Source organism: Dasypus novemcinctus, chromosome 3 (assembly GCF_030445035.2).
Source record: "Dasypus novemcinctus isolate mDasNov1 chromosome 3, mDasNov1.1.hap2, whole genome shotgun sequence".
Lineage (NCBI taxonomy): Eukaryota > Metazoa > Chordata > Mammalia > Cingulata > Dasypodidae > Dasypus > Dasypus novemcinctus.
In genome coordinates this window covers 83882852-83899225 of record NC_080675.1, presented here as the reverse complement: position 1 = coordinate 83899225, position 16374 = coordinate 83882852, and the positions used below count along the sequence as shown (strand labels likewise).

At 38.8% G+C, this 16374-nt stretch overlaps 1 protein-coding gene across 14 annotated transcripts in view; it reads right to left on the bottom strand.

The window, feature by feature from the left end:
• Window positions 1-3342: 3342 nt before the first annotated feature.
• Window positions 3343-16374, bottom strand: part of HEATR5A (HEAT repeat containing 5A) — a 122758-nt gene continuing 109726 nt past the window's right edge. For 9 of the 14 annotated variants that reach the window (XM_058293600.1, XM_058293607.2, XM_058293601.1 and 6 more), the window contains 4 exons: window positions 11205-11429; window positions 6483-6637; window positions 5224-5437; window positions 3343-4887 (listed from right to left, as the gene is read on the bottom strand). In XM_058293600.1, coding sequence (XP_058149583.1) covers window positions 4580-4887; window positions 5224-5437; window positions 6483-6637; window positions 11205-11429 — 902 coding nt within the window. In that variant the 3' untranslated portion in view covers window positions 3343-4579. The remainder of the gene's footprint in view (window positions 4888-5223; window positions 5438-6482; window positions 6638-11204; window positions 11430-16374) is intronic. The other 5 variants (XM_058293603.2, XM_058293609.2, XM_058293604.2 and 2 more) reach the window with 1 other exon arrangement.

Sequence of the window (16374 nt, the reverse complement as noted above, 5' to 3'; positions counted from 1 at the left end):
GTCCCCTTGTGAAAACCTCCTATCTTAAGGAAATATAAAACTCAAGACAAATCATATACCATATCTTGATTTTTTTCATGTAAGTTACTTATGAACACATTTAATTTATAAAGAGTTACTAAGCTAATTAAAGTGCAACTGCTTGGAGGTGGACTTGGCCCAGTGGTTAGGGCGTCCGTCTACCACATGGGAGGTCTGTGGTTCAAACCCCGGGCCTCCTTGACCCGTGTGGAGCTGGCCCATGCGCAGTGCCGATGCGCGCAAGGAGTGCCCTGCCATGCAGGGGTGTCCCCTGCGTAGGGGAACCCCACGCGCAAGGACTGTGCCCTGTAAGGAGAGCTGCCCAGCATGAAAGAAAGTGCAGCCTGCCCAGGAATGGCACCGCACACATGGAGAACTGACACAAGATGACTCAACAAAAAGAAACACAGATTTCCATGCCGCTGACAACAACAGAAGTGGACAAAGAAGACGACGCAGCAAATAGACACAGAGAACAGACAATCCGACAACAGAAGTGGACAAAGAAGACGACGCAGCAAATAGACACAGAGAACAGACAATCCGGGGGTTGGGGGGAATAAATAAGTCTTTAAAAAAAATAAAGAATAAAAAAAAAATAAAGTGCAACTGCTTAATCATACCTGGAGATTTATCTTTAAAAAAAGGTAAAATGATTTTTGAAGTTTTTCAGTTCAGTTAATCACCTTTAAAAAGTTCAGAACTTGTATTAATATATAATTTATTCCCACAGAAATTGTAGATAACACAATTTCTCCCTCCCCCTCCCCTGTTTTTGCTGTCTATGTGATCTTCTGTATCTATTTCTTTCTGGTCTTTTCATTTTTTCTCTTCTAGGATTCACCGGGATTCGATCCTGGGGACCTCTGATGTGGAAAGAGGTTCTCTGCCAATTGCACCACCTTAGTTCCCTGTCTCTGCTGCACTTCACCTTGACTCTCCCCCTCCTTTCTTTTGGTGAGTCATCATCTTGCCGCATGACTGACTTGCAGGGGCACTGGGTCACCACGTGGGCACTCAGCTTGCTGCGTGGGCACTCAGCTCACCACGTGGGCACTGGCTTGCTGCGTGGGCACTCAGCTCACCACGTGGGCACTTGGCTTGGCGCGTGGGCACTCGGCCCGCCATGCAGGTAACTTGCCAATAACACATTTTTTAAAAACCCAACTTTTTCCTACTGTATTAGTCAGAAAACTTTGCAAGTTGGATAAAGAGACTGAAAATATCTGAAGCAAGAAGGGATATTTATTAGTTCAAGACTGAGGAAGTCTTCTCAAGGAGCCTGGAGCATGTAGATAAGGGAAGAGGTATACCTAGATTATCGGGTTGCTAGAGCACTTACTTCTGTTTCTAGCATAGATCAGAAAGAATGGGGTTCAAATCCCAGTTGTTAAGGTTAATCTTCTTACCAATAGGGCCATCTCTAATTCAGTATTATATTCAATAAGATGAGACACTAAAAAAGGCTATAGGATAGTAACTAACTCAAAGTTCCTAATTCCATGATATTGGACAAAATGTTTTTCAGAATTATTTACATTCATATTAGCATCTTTAACCAAACAATTCAGGACACCAAGTTACTATGCATTGAGAAGAAATCTTAAGGTTTGAGAATGAACCAAATAAAATAAAACAAGAAAAAACTAAAGTCCAATTAATATATCATCCCAACCTAGTGTCCTTGACAGGAGAGTGAATTTCTGAGCCCAAATCCATTCCATAGCAGTGTGATTCAACAGTGAGCAGCTGATGATGCTTGGGGTAGTTTGAGATTGTTTTACAAATCCCAAAAAGAGGATTATGTTTGTAAACTAATCTATTCCTCTGAGCGTGATACCCTTTGATTGCATTAAATTCAGCTGAGGTGTCTTTGACTAGATTACCTATTAACATTGAATTAGGCCAGGCTTTTCTTGGATTTGACTATGTCAGTGAGTGTGACTCAGGTTTTGAGTCTGTGCCCCTCTGCTGGGTTTGATATAAACGGACACTCATACAAGACACACGCAACAGAGGATAACCTTTGTCATGTTTTTGATCCTGCCATGTGACAGAAAGAAGGCACCAAAGCTAAAGTCCTTGGGGAGAGATGGACCATTTGCCTAATAGCTCACAGCCGAGATTGGGAAGAGAGCCGAGGCTGATACAGCGAGCCCCGAAAGACAAACCTTATGCCAGGCTTCAGTTGAGATTGTGAAGAATCTGGGCATACAGAGCGTGGAGGAAGAGAGGAAGCCCAGCGTGGAAGGCTGAAGCCTCGTCAAGGCCGTGGGCCATCTTGCTTCAACACGTGGCAGCTGACTTTAGTGAGGAAGTACCTCTCATGGTACACTGAATCGGACTTTCCATGGCCTTGGGACTGTAAGCTTTTACTCCAAGTAAATACCCTTTAAAAAAAAGCCAACAGATTTCTGGTACTTTGCATCAGCATCCCTTAGGTGGACTGAGACAGTGCTATAGCAGCAAAGTTATGAGTCAAAATTTCTCACTTTAAAGATGAGACATACTTTAAGGGGGAGATAAGACATTGAAATTCAATGTGATGTTTACGCATACAAGAACGTATACAGTACTACAGGAAACAAATGAGGAGGCAGTTAATGTTGTTTGGTGTAAGAGGAGGGAATATGTTTAAGGATAGCTAAACCAAGGAGAGGTGATATTTAAACCAAGTTAGAAGGAATGGGAGTCTTAGGTAGAACAAGGGAGAGAAGGGCATTCTAGGTGAAGAGAACAAGGAGAAATACACACTCACTTTCCTAAAGACTCAGAAAGAGGGAAACGGACTTTGGCCCAGTGGTTAGGGCGTCCGTCTAGCATATGGGAGGTCCGCGGTTCAAACCCCGGGCCTCCTTGACCCGTGTGGAGCTGGCCATGTGCAGTGCTGATGCGCGCAAGGAGTGCCTTGCCACGCAAGGGTGTCCCCCGCGTGGGGGAGCCCCACGCGCAAGGAGTGCGCCCGTGAGGAAAAGCCGCCCAGCGTGAAAAGAAAGTGCAGCCTGCCCAGGAATGGCGCCGCCCACACTTCCTGCGCCGCTGACAAGAGAAGTGGACAAAGAAACAAGACGCAGCAAATAGACACCAAGAACAGACAACCAGGGGAGGGGGGGAAATTAATTAAATAAATCTTTAAAAAAAAAAATAAGGAAATATTACAGTATTAAGTTTAAAAAAAAAAAAAAAAGACTCAGAAAGACCGAGAATTTAACCATTACAAAGAATGCTTAAAAAAAAAGGGCTCCTCTGAGAAAAAAGGCAAAGTTACAGAGAAGGAATATTATTCATCTTTTGTGGGTAAAATAATTTAACTTACAAGAATTATAAGAAAATTAGCTTTATTTATGTAAATTAGAAAAATTGATTATAGTGTTAGAATTTGTCAAATGCTTTAATTCGGAACACTTTACAAGTGTATTTATATACAAAACATAATAAAATAGAGTACATCACATTGCTCTTGGTCGAATCAAAGTGTTAATTCTAAACATGTCCCTCTCTGGTTTTCAATTTTTAACAAAGGAATGCTTTGTTTTGATGTAGCATTTAAGAGGAGTCACACAGGGTATTATTTAAGAGGAAGGAGAATCAATGATGACGAATAGTTTAAAAATATCTTTCAACCAATGACTTTATCATTAGATTTTTCTATATTAAAATATATTTCATGTTAAAAAACATATTTGCAGATGTTGATCTAAATATAGATATGAATTTATGTGTATATTAAACTCATTGTTATGAATGTTTGCTGCAAATGAAAATGAACGAAATTGTTAGGAATAGAAGTAACAGAGATGCCATTCGTGAAATAATTAATTGAAGATGTCCTACTCTATTTAAAATGAGTAAAACTTTAATTTTCTTAACTCAATACAAACTAAACCAAAATATAATGGTGAAAAGCCATTATACTTATAGACACCAAATCCTAATTCACAGTATAGGCCTGTACTTAATTTTGTACTAATAGATATTGGATAATTCTAGACCAAGTTTCCAAATAGCTTCCAAATAGCTTTCAAGGAAGTTTAGTGCAATTACTTAATAAGGCAGAAGTTTAAATAAGCAGTAGGGACAGAATATAAATGCAGATAATTTACACTACAGTCAAATCCCTATCTGTCACATTACATATATCACGTGGGTATGGACTGTGTTAAGGAATTCATTTCATTTTCAAAGCAGTGCACTGTTTAATAAGTTCAATTTCTTAGCATTTAAGATCCCTAGCAATGAACCTAGGACCCTGTACATTGGAAGCAGACGTTTTTTTCTGTTTGTTTTTAGGAGGTACCAAGGATTGAACTGGGACCTCACACATGAGAAGTAGGTGCTCAACCACTTGAGCTGTATCTGCTTCCCTTGATGGTTTTATGAAATGCAAAAAAAATGCCCACAAAAAAATGTTAGTTTACATCACTTTGAAAAGTCAAAGCTATTTAGGTCAAATCAACTAGACCTTCAAGTACACTTAGATCTAAAATGTCACTTTTGTCCCCAAGGAGAAGAATATGATCCAGTTTTAAATTATGGTGTTTAGTATTAAAAAATAACATTAGAGGAAACTGGTCTTTAACTGGATGCTTGAGTTCTTTCCAGTGTTCTTGGTATGTTTAGATGTTGGTATCTTGACTTTGACACTCTCCTGATTGCCCTTTATAGCAGCCTCAAGGCGGGCTTTCAGGGCTGGAGAAGAAGCCATTAGACTTTTAAAAACTGATGAATACTGAGGTCCAATCTTCATGAGATTTTGTAAAGCAAAGTCATGTAAGTTTCTCATTATGGAAGTTGCTGAGCCCAGAGTGTTCTCATCCAAAAGAAAGGAAATGAGGATGGGCAGAAGACAGGCCACCAGCTGAGAACCTAGAAAGTAAACAAATAATGTAAGTTCTAGGATCAGGGACATAAATATTTATTATAAAAGTCACTGATCTGTACATTCTTCCCCCTCTTTAGGGGAAAATAATAATTCTTCCTATTCCTGCTCCCTAGTAAATATTAAATAAATATTTGGGATTAACACTGTATTTGCCTATAAGTGATTGTGAAATACGGATATAATGTGAAGTGACTAAATGTTTTAAATTTTACTTTATTTCAATAACACTAAAATTCTGATTTCTAATAGCTATTTCAAAAACAAAAGAACTGTAAAGGTTGGAGAGTCTGAGTTCATTTGAATTTAGTGTTGACACTTACGATGCTGTTCTTCAGCAACGGCCACCAGTGCTTCTAAAACCTTTATGCCTTCTTGAAAGAGTTGAAGCTCAGTAACGTCTTCAGGTTTTCTGTGGTCTATTTCCTGCAGTTTTTCCACTATATATGATGCTAAAGAGTAAATGTATGGATAGGAAACAGTGGGGTTTGGATACTGAAAAATGGAAAGTAGTAGCTGATAGGTCTTCATTTGTACCTAATCAGATAAGAGACAAAAATAGTGTAAAACTATGAGTGTGATTTTTAAAAAAAGGTCCCTGAGGAGTCTTTACAGTTAAAGCAGCAAAGTTATTTAAATATATTTCTAATTTATCTTTCTTTTTCTTTTTAAATATTTAGTGATGTTTTATTTCTTAAACGAGGAGGTGGTTTATAGCTATGTATTTTTTTCTTACTTTTTTTCTAATCCCCTATCCTCCCCCTGCCCTGTTTTTGCTGTCTGTGTCCATTCGTTGAGTGACCTTCTATAGCTATTTCTCTTTTTGTCTTCTCTTCTTGTCTTTCTCCTCTAGTCCCCAAGGATTCGATCCTGGGGACCTCTGATGTGGAGAGAGGTTCCCTGTCAATTGCGCCACCTCAGTTCCTGGTCTCTGCTACACTTCACCTTGACTCTTCCCTTCGTTTCTCTTTCGTTGTGTCATCATCTTGCTGCATGACTCACTTGCATGGGCACTCAAGTGGGAACTCCGCTCACCACGCAGGCCACTGGCTCACCACGTGGGCACTTGTGTGGGCACTCTGCTTGCCATACGGGCACTTGGCTCATATATTTATGAGTTTGTAGCATATGTAAAGAATATGTTAATCTAACAAATGAAGAGGTTATAAAGGAACAGGATCAATTTATGTATTACTTTTGGAATAGGTCCCATTATTTCACAGTTGCATTATTGAAGGCATGCGTTGGAATCTTCCTTTCCTTTGGGCTTTTTAGGAAGTTCGCTACAATAAGCTACAAAGTGGCTTGTTAAAGTACCTTATAAAGTTCTAGAGAGAGATCAATTTTAAAATGCCCAATTTTAAATTTATTTTTAAAATATTTCCTTTCTTTAACTTTGTCCCACTATTCTCTATCCTCAGGGCCAAAGAAGTATAAGTAGACCATTACTATGGTTTTGTCACCCCAAGAATAGGAATTAATCCTAAACCTAAAAATAAAAAATTTCAGACTGGTACTTCTCATTTCTGTCAACAAGTTTCTCAGAAGCCTCAATATATTCCTATTAAAAAAAAATTCTTACCATAGGATCTTTTATTTCAAGGGTATCCTTAAATTTCTCAATACAGCGCTTCTGAAGGCATGGGATGGTAGTTACTTCTGGACTGGGAGACAAAATAAATACTGCCATGGCGGTAAGTAGACTGATTTCATCAAGTTCTTGGTGTGTTCCGTCTACTAAAGAAAAACTATAAATTAGAAACGGATTCCAATAATAACATACTAACTGGTTTACATCAGAGCCAAGTGTACTTGCTTTTAGACTACATCTGTGTAAAGTTGTCTCTAGTTTAGTAGCAACAGTTTCTTTTGTCCTATATAACAAATGCAGATAATAAACACTGACTACGGGGACTGGAACCCTGGCAAATGTTGTAGGTTTAAGATGTACAATATGAAGTAATTCTAGAGCCTAGAATTCCTAAAATAATTATAATGATGAAAGGCAAAGTTATAAAGCATTTTAGAATAACATGTAGCACACAATGCTCAAATACATGCTAACTATTAATCATTTTTAGAAATTTATTTTCAAATACTTTCAAACTTAAAGGACCATTACAAAAATAATACAAACTCCATACAGAGAATTCCAACATACCTCTCCCTCAATATACGCATTTGCTATGTGATTCTATCCATCAATCTTTCAATTTATCTATCTATCCACCTATCAGTCTATTTATCAATCCATTTTCTGTGTAACGGTTGTATACATCATGTTCCTTGAATACTTAATGCTGCCATGTACATCTCCTAAGAACAAGGATATTTACTTATAACCACCTTAAGTGCAGTTATCAAGTTCAAGCAATTTAACATTGATATAAATCTTAGAATCTATAGTCCAGTTTTTTCATCTGTCCTAAAAATGTCCTTTGGGGTCTTTTCCATTATTAGATCCTGTTCAGGATCACATATTGTATTTAATTGTCAATGACTTTTTAATTGCTCATTCGTTTAAAAAAATTGTGATATCATATACAACATAATCTTTCCCATCTCAACCACCCCCAAGCATATTTACACTGTTGAGGTACCCTTACCACTTTTCATTACTACAATTTTGCCATCTCCCCAAACAGAAACACCAAACCCATTATGCGTTAACTTCCCATTCCTCCTATCCCTCTCCCAACTCTGCTTCTGGCAACCTGTACTTTAATTTCTGTCTCTAGAGCTAGCATATTCTCCAGTATTTTCTTTTGTAGTTACCATGGGGCTTACATCCTAAATCTATAACAATCTTCTTTGCTTATATACCAATTAATTCAATGGTATATACCATGTTCCTATAGCCCTCCGTCTCCCTACCTTTATATAGTTCTTGTCACAGATTGCATATTTATACATTATGAGTCCCAAATCACTAATCTGTCATTACATTTGCTTTTTAGATACTGCAGGAAGTAAAAAGTGGAGTTACAAACCAAAGATACAATAGTACTGGCATTTTATATTTATTTGTATTTACCCACGTCATTACCCTCACTGGACATCCTTACTTCTTCAAGTGGCTTTTTTTATGGCTTAAGCAATTGGGGGGATGGTGAGAATCCCTTACTTGCTCAATAGCATTTCATGTCTGACTTCTGCAAACAGAGCAGGTGGTAAAGGCAGAGGAGCCACTGTCTAGTGTCCTTCCCTTTCAACCTGAAGAATTCTCTTTAGCATCTTTTGTAGAGTCACTCTGGTATTGATGAACTCCCTCAGCTTTTGTTTATCTGGGAATGCCTTAATCTCTCCCTCAGTTTTGAAAGATAGTTTTGCTGGATATACAAGTCTTGGTTGGTAATCTTTTGCTTTCAGCACGTTAAATATGCCATACTACTGTTAACTTGCCTTCTTAATTTCTGATGAGAATTGGCATTTATTCTTATTGAGTCCTAGGTCTGGTCCCATTCACTGAAGGTTTCTAATGCTCTAATTTTCTCCTTTGCTTAGGCCATTACTACTCCTGTTTCTTTGGATGTTTTGTAATCTTTTGTTGAAACTTGGCTATTTTGACATTTTCATGTCTTACTGTTGGAAGTTAGACTCTGAAGTGTCTATTCCTTAAACTGGTATTCTGCTAGTTTTTTTTTTTTTTAATTTTCTTAAAAATTTTTAAAAGATAATTAGATTATAGAAATGTCACATAAAAAACATAGGGGATTCCCATATGCCCCACTCACGATACCTCCCGCTAGTGTTTTGATAGAGCTTTCCTTGAATGCCAGGAGCTAACAACAAAACAAAACAAAACAAAAAACAAAACAAAAAAAGAAGATACACCTCCCAATCTTTGCAGATTGATCTGTGTGAGTTCTGTCCTTCAGAGCTTATTTATGCAATGAGTTTAAAGAATAGCTCCAGATCAAAGTGTAGGGGCATCCCTGGACCTTTCTGTGCCTACATCTTGTATTAGTCATGTAAGTTTGGCTCTAGAAATTGCCCTGTTTACATCAGCTTCCCCTATTCCCTAGGAAACATTTTCCTCAAAGTTGCAGGCACCACACTATCTATCCTAGAGCTAGCAATCCCTTGCCACAGGCAGCCACTTGATTACCTTCCTACACCACTCTGTAGGAGACCTGGTGAGCTGCCTTTTACATACAGGGCAAATTCTGGGACAGTGAGTCCCTCAGACCACCACCAGACAGACTGAGCCAGGCATACATGCTGCCAGCATGTGCACTAAGGTTATCCTGCTCCCTTTGGAAGGGAAGCAAGGATCTGCACTGGGAGCAGAGGCCACTCCCGCACCAAGCTGGTGACGGGTTGGGGAGGGGACAGCCAGGATGAGATCCTATTGCTTTTAAGATGCCTTTTTCTTGAGGCAGTTGCCCTGTTACTGCAGTCCTCTGTTTTCTGGAGACTTGAGAAAGAAGTTTCTGCCAGTTCTTGCAGGTTATTCAAAGCTTCTGTGGGGAGATGGAACCCTAAAGCTTCTCGCTCTGCCATCTTGACTGGAGCAGGGCCCCACAATCTATTAATTATATTTATTGTGGAGTAATTCAGAAATGCTTGGACAATTTTTTTTTCTTTGTTAAGTTTTAAGTATTCATTTTTTGCTAATATATTGGTATCAGTGAAAATGTCTGAGCTCTTTTCTACATCTGCTATTTCTTAACAATAGAGAAAAACCTGAAAATAGCTATGCAGGCCACAATAATTTTGAGGGAATTTTTTATTAGAAATAATCATCTTCATTTTCCAAAGTTATACTCTCATTAAACAATTTTAATGAACTTGCTATGAAAATCAGTGTTACCTGAAAAGAAAAAGGTGTGGCAAATTTAATCCATTAAACTGAATCAATTGTTACTTATGAAGAAATGACATATAAATAGAGTAGCTTCCGTAACATTCATTCAACAAATAATAATCATTTAAGAAACAGACTCTTCTAGAAGCCTCTTGGTGTAGACAGAGGGATCTACCACCAAGATATCCTTCAGAGGAGGTTGTGCTGTCCAATTGTACAGAATGGGCCAGCTGCCAGTTCCATCAGGCTGACCTCAGCCATAGGGACCCAACCTTTCTGAGGAAGGCCCAATCTGCAGTAGAATATAAAGGCTGGGACATTTCTGTCCTATGTGGAACACTGATGGGCAAAACTTGCTCTAGAGTTCCCGACAGGTTTGGCAAGGATTTGCTTGTGGCCTGCATTGCCCTTTGACTTCTGCCCAGATACTGCTTCTTCCCTTTCTCTCTGTAGGTGTGGATCTTTAATAAATTTCTTGCTCCTCAAATTCCATTTTGGCATGTGCTTGTAGAGAACCTGGTGCACCTGTGACACCCTGCCTGATCCCACTCACAAAGAGCAGTTTATTCCCATTTTTGCCAATTTATATATCTTTTTTATAAAAATCCAGAGACAATTAAGATAGTGTTGCCTTCATGGAGCTCCTTATGGTATTGATCACACTCTACAGCAATTTATATGCAGCAGACTCAATTTATAGGCACTAGACTCTCAACATCTGTCACAAACTGGACAGTCAACACATGCTGAATTCAACTGAAAAATTTTTTTTTCAAGAAGATATCAGGGAATGAATCTGGGACCTGGGACATGTGAAGCAGGTGCTCAACTGGTGCTCAACCTCTCTGCTCAACTGAAAAAATTTTACCATATGAAATCAGGTATGGTTTATAGACAGAACAAGGAAGGTATGAATAATTTGTAATATTTATAAAAATTTTTTAAATGCTTATAGCATACTGTTGAAAACATGACAATAATAAGAAAAAAGTTTTAATGAATACTGAAAATAATACTGGGTATCATTTATTGATATATACCAGATAATAAGCTAGATACTTTTCATATATTATGTTACTCTTCAATTTGCTGCAGCATAATACCCTTATGTTATTAATGAAGAAGCTGGGGGAAGTTGAGTAACTTAGCCAGTCACAGAGTTAGTACCTGCTGGAATGAGGATATTATTCAGATTGCTCTTATTTTGTATTTATAACATATAGCTCATTTACTTTTCTGTGTACTATATGTATTAAAAACATTCTGTCAACTAGGCATGGATCATACTGTTTTTAATAAACCTTACATTTGAAAGTGTCTCATTGTCAAAAGAAACTATAAGCTGTCTGTCATTTAATATATTAAAGGTTAAATATACTAAAATCAGAACATAAATGTTTTCTACTTATCCTAGAAACACATACGGACTGAATAGTCTCCTCCAGATGATCAAGTAAATATTTTGGCCTCGAAAAACGACCATTCTTGCTTAATTACCTGGATCCCAGCAGTCAAGAATTGTTGTTAAAGCACTACGGAAAAGGTCAGTCCAGGCAGTATGGCTCTTTTCTGCTCGGGCCATAGGAGAAGATACTATTCCTTTCAGAGCCTGTAGGGAAGCTGCAACGGTTGAACATAATTGACCTCCTGGTAACTTCACAGCAGTTTCTCTGAGAACCCCAATTGTGAGGTACAGTATTGTAGGGAGAATTGAGATGCTTCCTAGAAGATAAGATACATTTTTTAAAACACTGTATTTCAGCCTATATGCATGGTTCATTAATAAATAAGACATCAAAGATTTGTAGGTTATAATATTATTTCTGGTAAAGGATTATACCTGTTAATTTAAATTACTTTTAAATATTTCTAGGTCAAACTAAATTAAAATTTTTTTATAGTAACCCATTTATAACAAAATTTGCCCTTTTAGCCATTTTAAAAAATAACCTTTTTATTTTAAAATAATTTCAAACTTATAATACAGTTGCAATCTCTCTCCCTGCCGCCCACCTGGCAACTGGTTGTATACTTTCTAGCTCTAAGAATTTGCATTCTAGTTACTTCATATAAAGTGGAATTATACAATAGTTGCCCCTTTATGCCTGACTTATTTCACTCAGCATGATGTGTATATAATGAAAGGTTCATAGTAGCCTGTATCAGAACTTCATTCCTTTTCTTAGGGCTGAATAATATTCCATTGAAAGTATACTATGGGAAGTGGATGTGGCTTAAACAACTGAGCTCCCGCCTACAACATGGGAGGTCCTAGGTTCGGTTCCTGATGCTTCCTAGAAAAGATGAGCAAGACAGCGACTTGGCGCAATGGGTTGGTGCAGTGAGCTGATGCAACAAGGAGACACAAAAAGGAAACAGTGAGAGACACAACCAAACAGACAGTGGAGGTGGCTCAAGTGATTGAGTGCCTCTCTCCTACATGGGAGGTCCCAGTTGGGTTCCCGGTGCCTCCTAAAGGGATGAGCAGACACAGAGAGAGTGCACAACAAATGGCTAGAGAGAGCAGACAGTGAGAGCAAACAATGGGGGGTGGGGGTGGGGGGAAGTAAAATAAATCTTTTTAAAAAAAGTGTATGTGATGTTTTATTTATCCATTCATCTGCTAATGGACATTTGGGTTGCTTCAACCTTTTGGCTCTTGTGAACAAGGCTGCTTAGTATTGGTGTATAGCTATCTGTCCAAGTCCCTGCTTTCAATCCCTTTGGGTATATACCTAAGAGTGGTATTGCTGGGTCATGTGGTAATTCTATACCTAACTTTTTGAGGAACCACCAAACTATTTTCAACAGCAGCTGCACCATTTTACATTCCCACCAACAAGTTTGAGGGTTACTATTTTTCTTGGCATTCTCACCAACATTCATTTTCCACTTTTTAAACAATAGTCATTCTATTGAGTGTGAAGTAGTACTTCATTTTGGTTTTGATTTGCATTTTGCAAATGGCTAATAATACTGAGTATTCATTACTTATTGGCCATTTTCCTACCTTCTTTGGAATAATGTTATTCAAGTCACTTGCCCACTTTTAAAATGGGTTGTCTTTTTGTTGTTGAGCTGTGGGCATTCTTTATATATTCTGGATATTAAACCCCTATCAGATACAATTCTCCCCCATTCTGTTGGTTGTCTTTTCACTTTCGTGATAATGCCCTTTGATGAATAAAAGTTTTTAATATTGATAAAGCCCTATTTATCTAATTTTTCTCTTGGTGTAAAAGCCAAGAGTTCATTTCCTAAAACGGGGTCCTGAAAATATTCCCCTATATTTTCTTTCTTCTAAGAATTGTATAGTTTTTCCTCTTGTATTTGGTAATTGATCTATTCTAAGTTAATTTAAAAAAAACTTTATTTTGAAATAATTTCATACTTAGAGCTGCCAAAATAATATAAACCCCATATAGATAATTCCAACATAGCCCCACCCTTCAGATACCCAGATCCACCACTTTTAACATTTTACCACCTTTGCCCTCCATCTTTCCCTCCCTTCCTTTTTTTTTTAGAGTCCACCCCCCACACCCCTCCCCCTGCTGTTTTTGCTGTCTGTGTCCATTCGCTGTGTGATTGTCTTTATCTATTTCTCTTTTTGTATTCTCTCCTCATATTTCTCCTCTAGGACACACCAGGATTCAATCCTGGGGAACTCTGATGTGGAGAGAGGTTCCTTGTCAATTGCGCCACCTCAGTTCCTGGTCTCTGTTGTGCTTCGCCTTGACTCTCCCCTTCATCTTCTCTTTTGTTGCATCATTTTGTGCATGACTCATTCGCATGAGCCCCCGGCTCACCACATGGGCACTCAGCTCGCTGAGCAGGCACTCGGCTCACCATGTGGGCACTGGCCTGCCATGCAGTCACGCTTTCTCTTCTTCTTCTTCACCAGGAGGTCCCAGGGATTGAACCCAGGTCCTTCCATATGGTAGGCAGAGGCCTCATCACTTGAGCCACATCTCCTTCCCCTTCCTTGTTTTTCAAAATAAATTCAAACTTATAGGACACTGCAAAAATAATACAAATCCCAAACAAAGTACTCTAACATACCCCACCCCCCAATACCCAGATGCATCAATTTTAACACTGTGATTCCTTTGTCCTCACTCCCTCCTTCCCTTCCTATTTACCTATTTTTGGAACATTTGAAAGCAGAATGCACACATCATACATATATACATATATATATACACATACTAATTGCATGTATATTTCCTACAAACAAAGATATTCACTTGCATAATCAACTTAAGTGCAGTTATCAAGTTCAAGAAATTTAACATTGATATAAAGCTTATACCAGCGTTGGCTTTTCTTATGTCCAATCAAGTATATGTATCATACTTATTATCTCGAGTTCATATTTCTTTTTTAAAATTGTGGAAACATATATACAACATAAATCTTCCCATCTTATTTATTTTTTTTAAGATTTATTTATTTATTTAATTCCCCCCCCTCCCGGTTGTTTGTTCTCTGTGTCTATTTGCTGCGTCTTGTTTCTTTGTCCGCTTCTGTTGTTGTCAGTGGCACGGGAAGTGTGTGCAGCACCATTCCTGGGCAGGCTGCACTTTCTTTCGCGCTGGGCAGCTCTCCTTACGGGTGCACTCCTTGGGCATGGGGCTCCCCCACGCGGGGGACACCCCTGTGTGGCACGGAACTCTTTGCGCACATCAGCACTGTGCATGGGCCAGCTCCACACGGGTCAGGGAGGCCCGGGGTTTGTACCGTGGACCTCCCATGTGGTAGATGGACGCCCTAACCACTGGGCCAAGTCCGTTTCCCAAATCTTCCCATCTTAAACCCTCCCAAGCACACATTAATCAGATGTATAATATTGCAGTACCTTTACCATCATCCACCACTAGAATTTTCCCTCCACCCAAACAGAAACCTACACTCATTTTGCTTTAACCCTCCACTGCCCCTCCCCGCCCTTGGTAACCTGTACTTTACTTTCTGTCCTTACGAGTTTGCATATATTCTCTGGTATTTTCTTTGTGGACTTAAATTTAAGATCCTAAATCTATAACAATCTTGTTTTCTTTGATATCAATTTTTAAAAAAGATTTAAAAAAATTATTTCTCCCCCTTCCCCTTCTTGTTTTGCATTCGCTGTCTGCTTTGTGTCCATTCACTGTGTGTTCTTCTGTGTCTGCTTGTCTTCTCTTTAGATGGTACCAGGAACCAATCTTGGGACCTTCCAGAGTGGGAGAGGTGCTCAATCTTTTGCGCCACCTCAGCTCCCTAGCCTGCTGTTGTCTCTTATTGTCTCTCCTCTGTGTCTCTTTTTGTTGCGTTGTCTTGCTGCACCAGCTCTCTGCATCGCCAGCACTCCTGTGCAGGCTGGCATGGTGAGTGGGTCAGCATTCCGTGTGAGCCAGCACTCTGCACAGGCAAGCACTCTGCGCAGGCCAGTTCTCTGCTCTGGTCAGCTCACTGCATGGGCCAGCTTGCCTTCTTCAGGAGGCCCTGGGAATTGAACCCTGGGCCTCCTATATGGTAGATGGGAGCCCAATTGTTTGAGCCACATCTGCTTCCCTCCTTGATACCAACTGAACTTCAATAGCATACATAAACTATGTTTCCACAGCTCAGTCTCATCACCTTTATGTAGTTCTTGTCACAAATTACCTATTTATACATTATGAGACCTAAACCATCAATTTATCATTATATTTACATTGCCTTTTAGATTACAAATAAAACGCATGACAGTACAGGCATTTATATTTATTCATGTGGTTATCTTTACCAGAGATCTTTACTTCCTCATGAGGCTTCAGTCAATTGTCCAGTAACTTTTCTTTTTAACCTGTAGAAATCTCTTTAGCACAGCTTGAAGATCATGTCTAGTGTCGGTGAATTCCCTCAGCTTTATCAGGAATTCAAATCTTTTAAAAATTTTACTTTGTAAGCTTGGCATTTTTTTTTAAGATTTTATTTATTTCTCCCCACTCACTTGTTGCTTTGTATTTGCTGTGTCTGTTCATCTTCCTTGTTTCCTTAGGAGGCACAGGAACCGAACACAGGACCTCTGATAAGGGAGGGAGGCACTTAATTGCTTTAGCCACCTCCACTTCCCAGGAATGTCCGGTTTTCCCCTCAATTTTAAAAGACAGTTTCACTGGATATGGAATTCTTGATTGGCAATTATTTTCTATGTCACATCCCGCTGCTATCTTGCCTCCAGGATTACTGATAAGAAATCAGCACTTAAACGCATGGAGGGTCTTTTGTCCGTGACTCATTGCTCCTCTCTTACAGCTTTGAGAATTATTTTTCTTTGGCATTTGACAGTTTGATTATGGTATGTCTTTGTGCGGATCTATTTGGGTTTATCCTATTTAGATTTTGTTGAGCTTCTTGGGTATTTATATTCATGTCTTTCATTAAATTTGGGAAGTTTTCAACCATTACTTCTTTGTATATTGTTTCTGTCCCTTTCTCTCTTTCTTCTCCTTCTGGGACTTCCACAATGTGTCTACTAGTATGCTTGATGGTATCCCACAGGTCTTTCAAGCTCTGTTCACTATTCATTCTTTCCCTCAAGGACTCTAATTCTTTTTATTTTTTAAAAAAGATTTATTTACATCTCCCTATTCCCTTGTTTGCATTTGCTGTGTCTGTTTGTTTTGTGCTGGTCTTCTTTTTA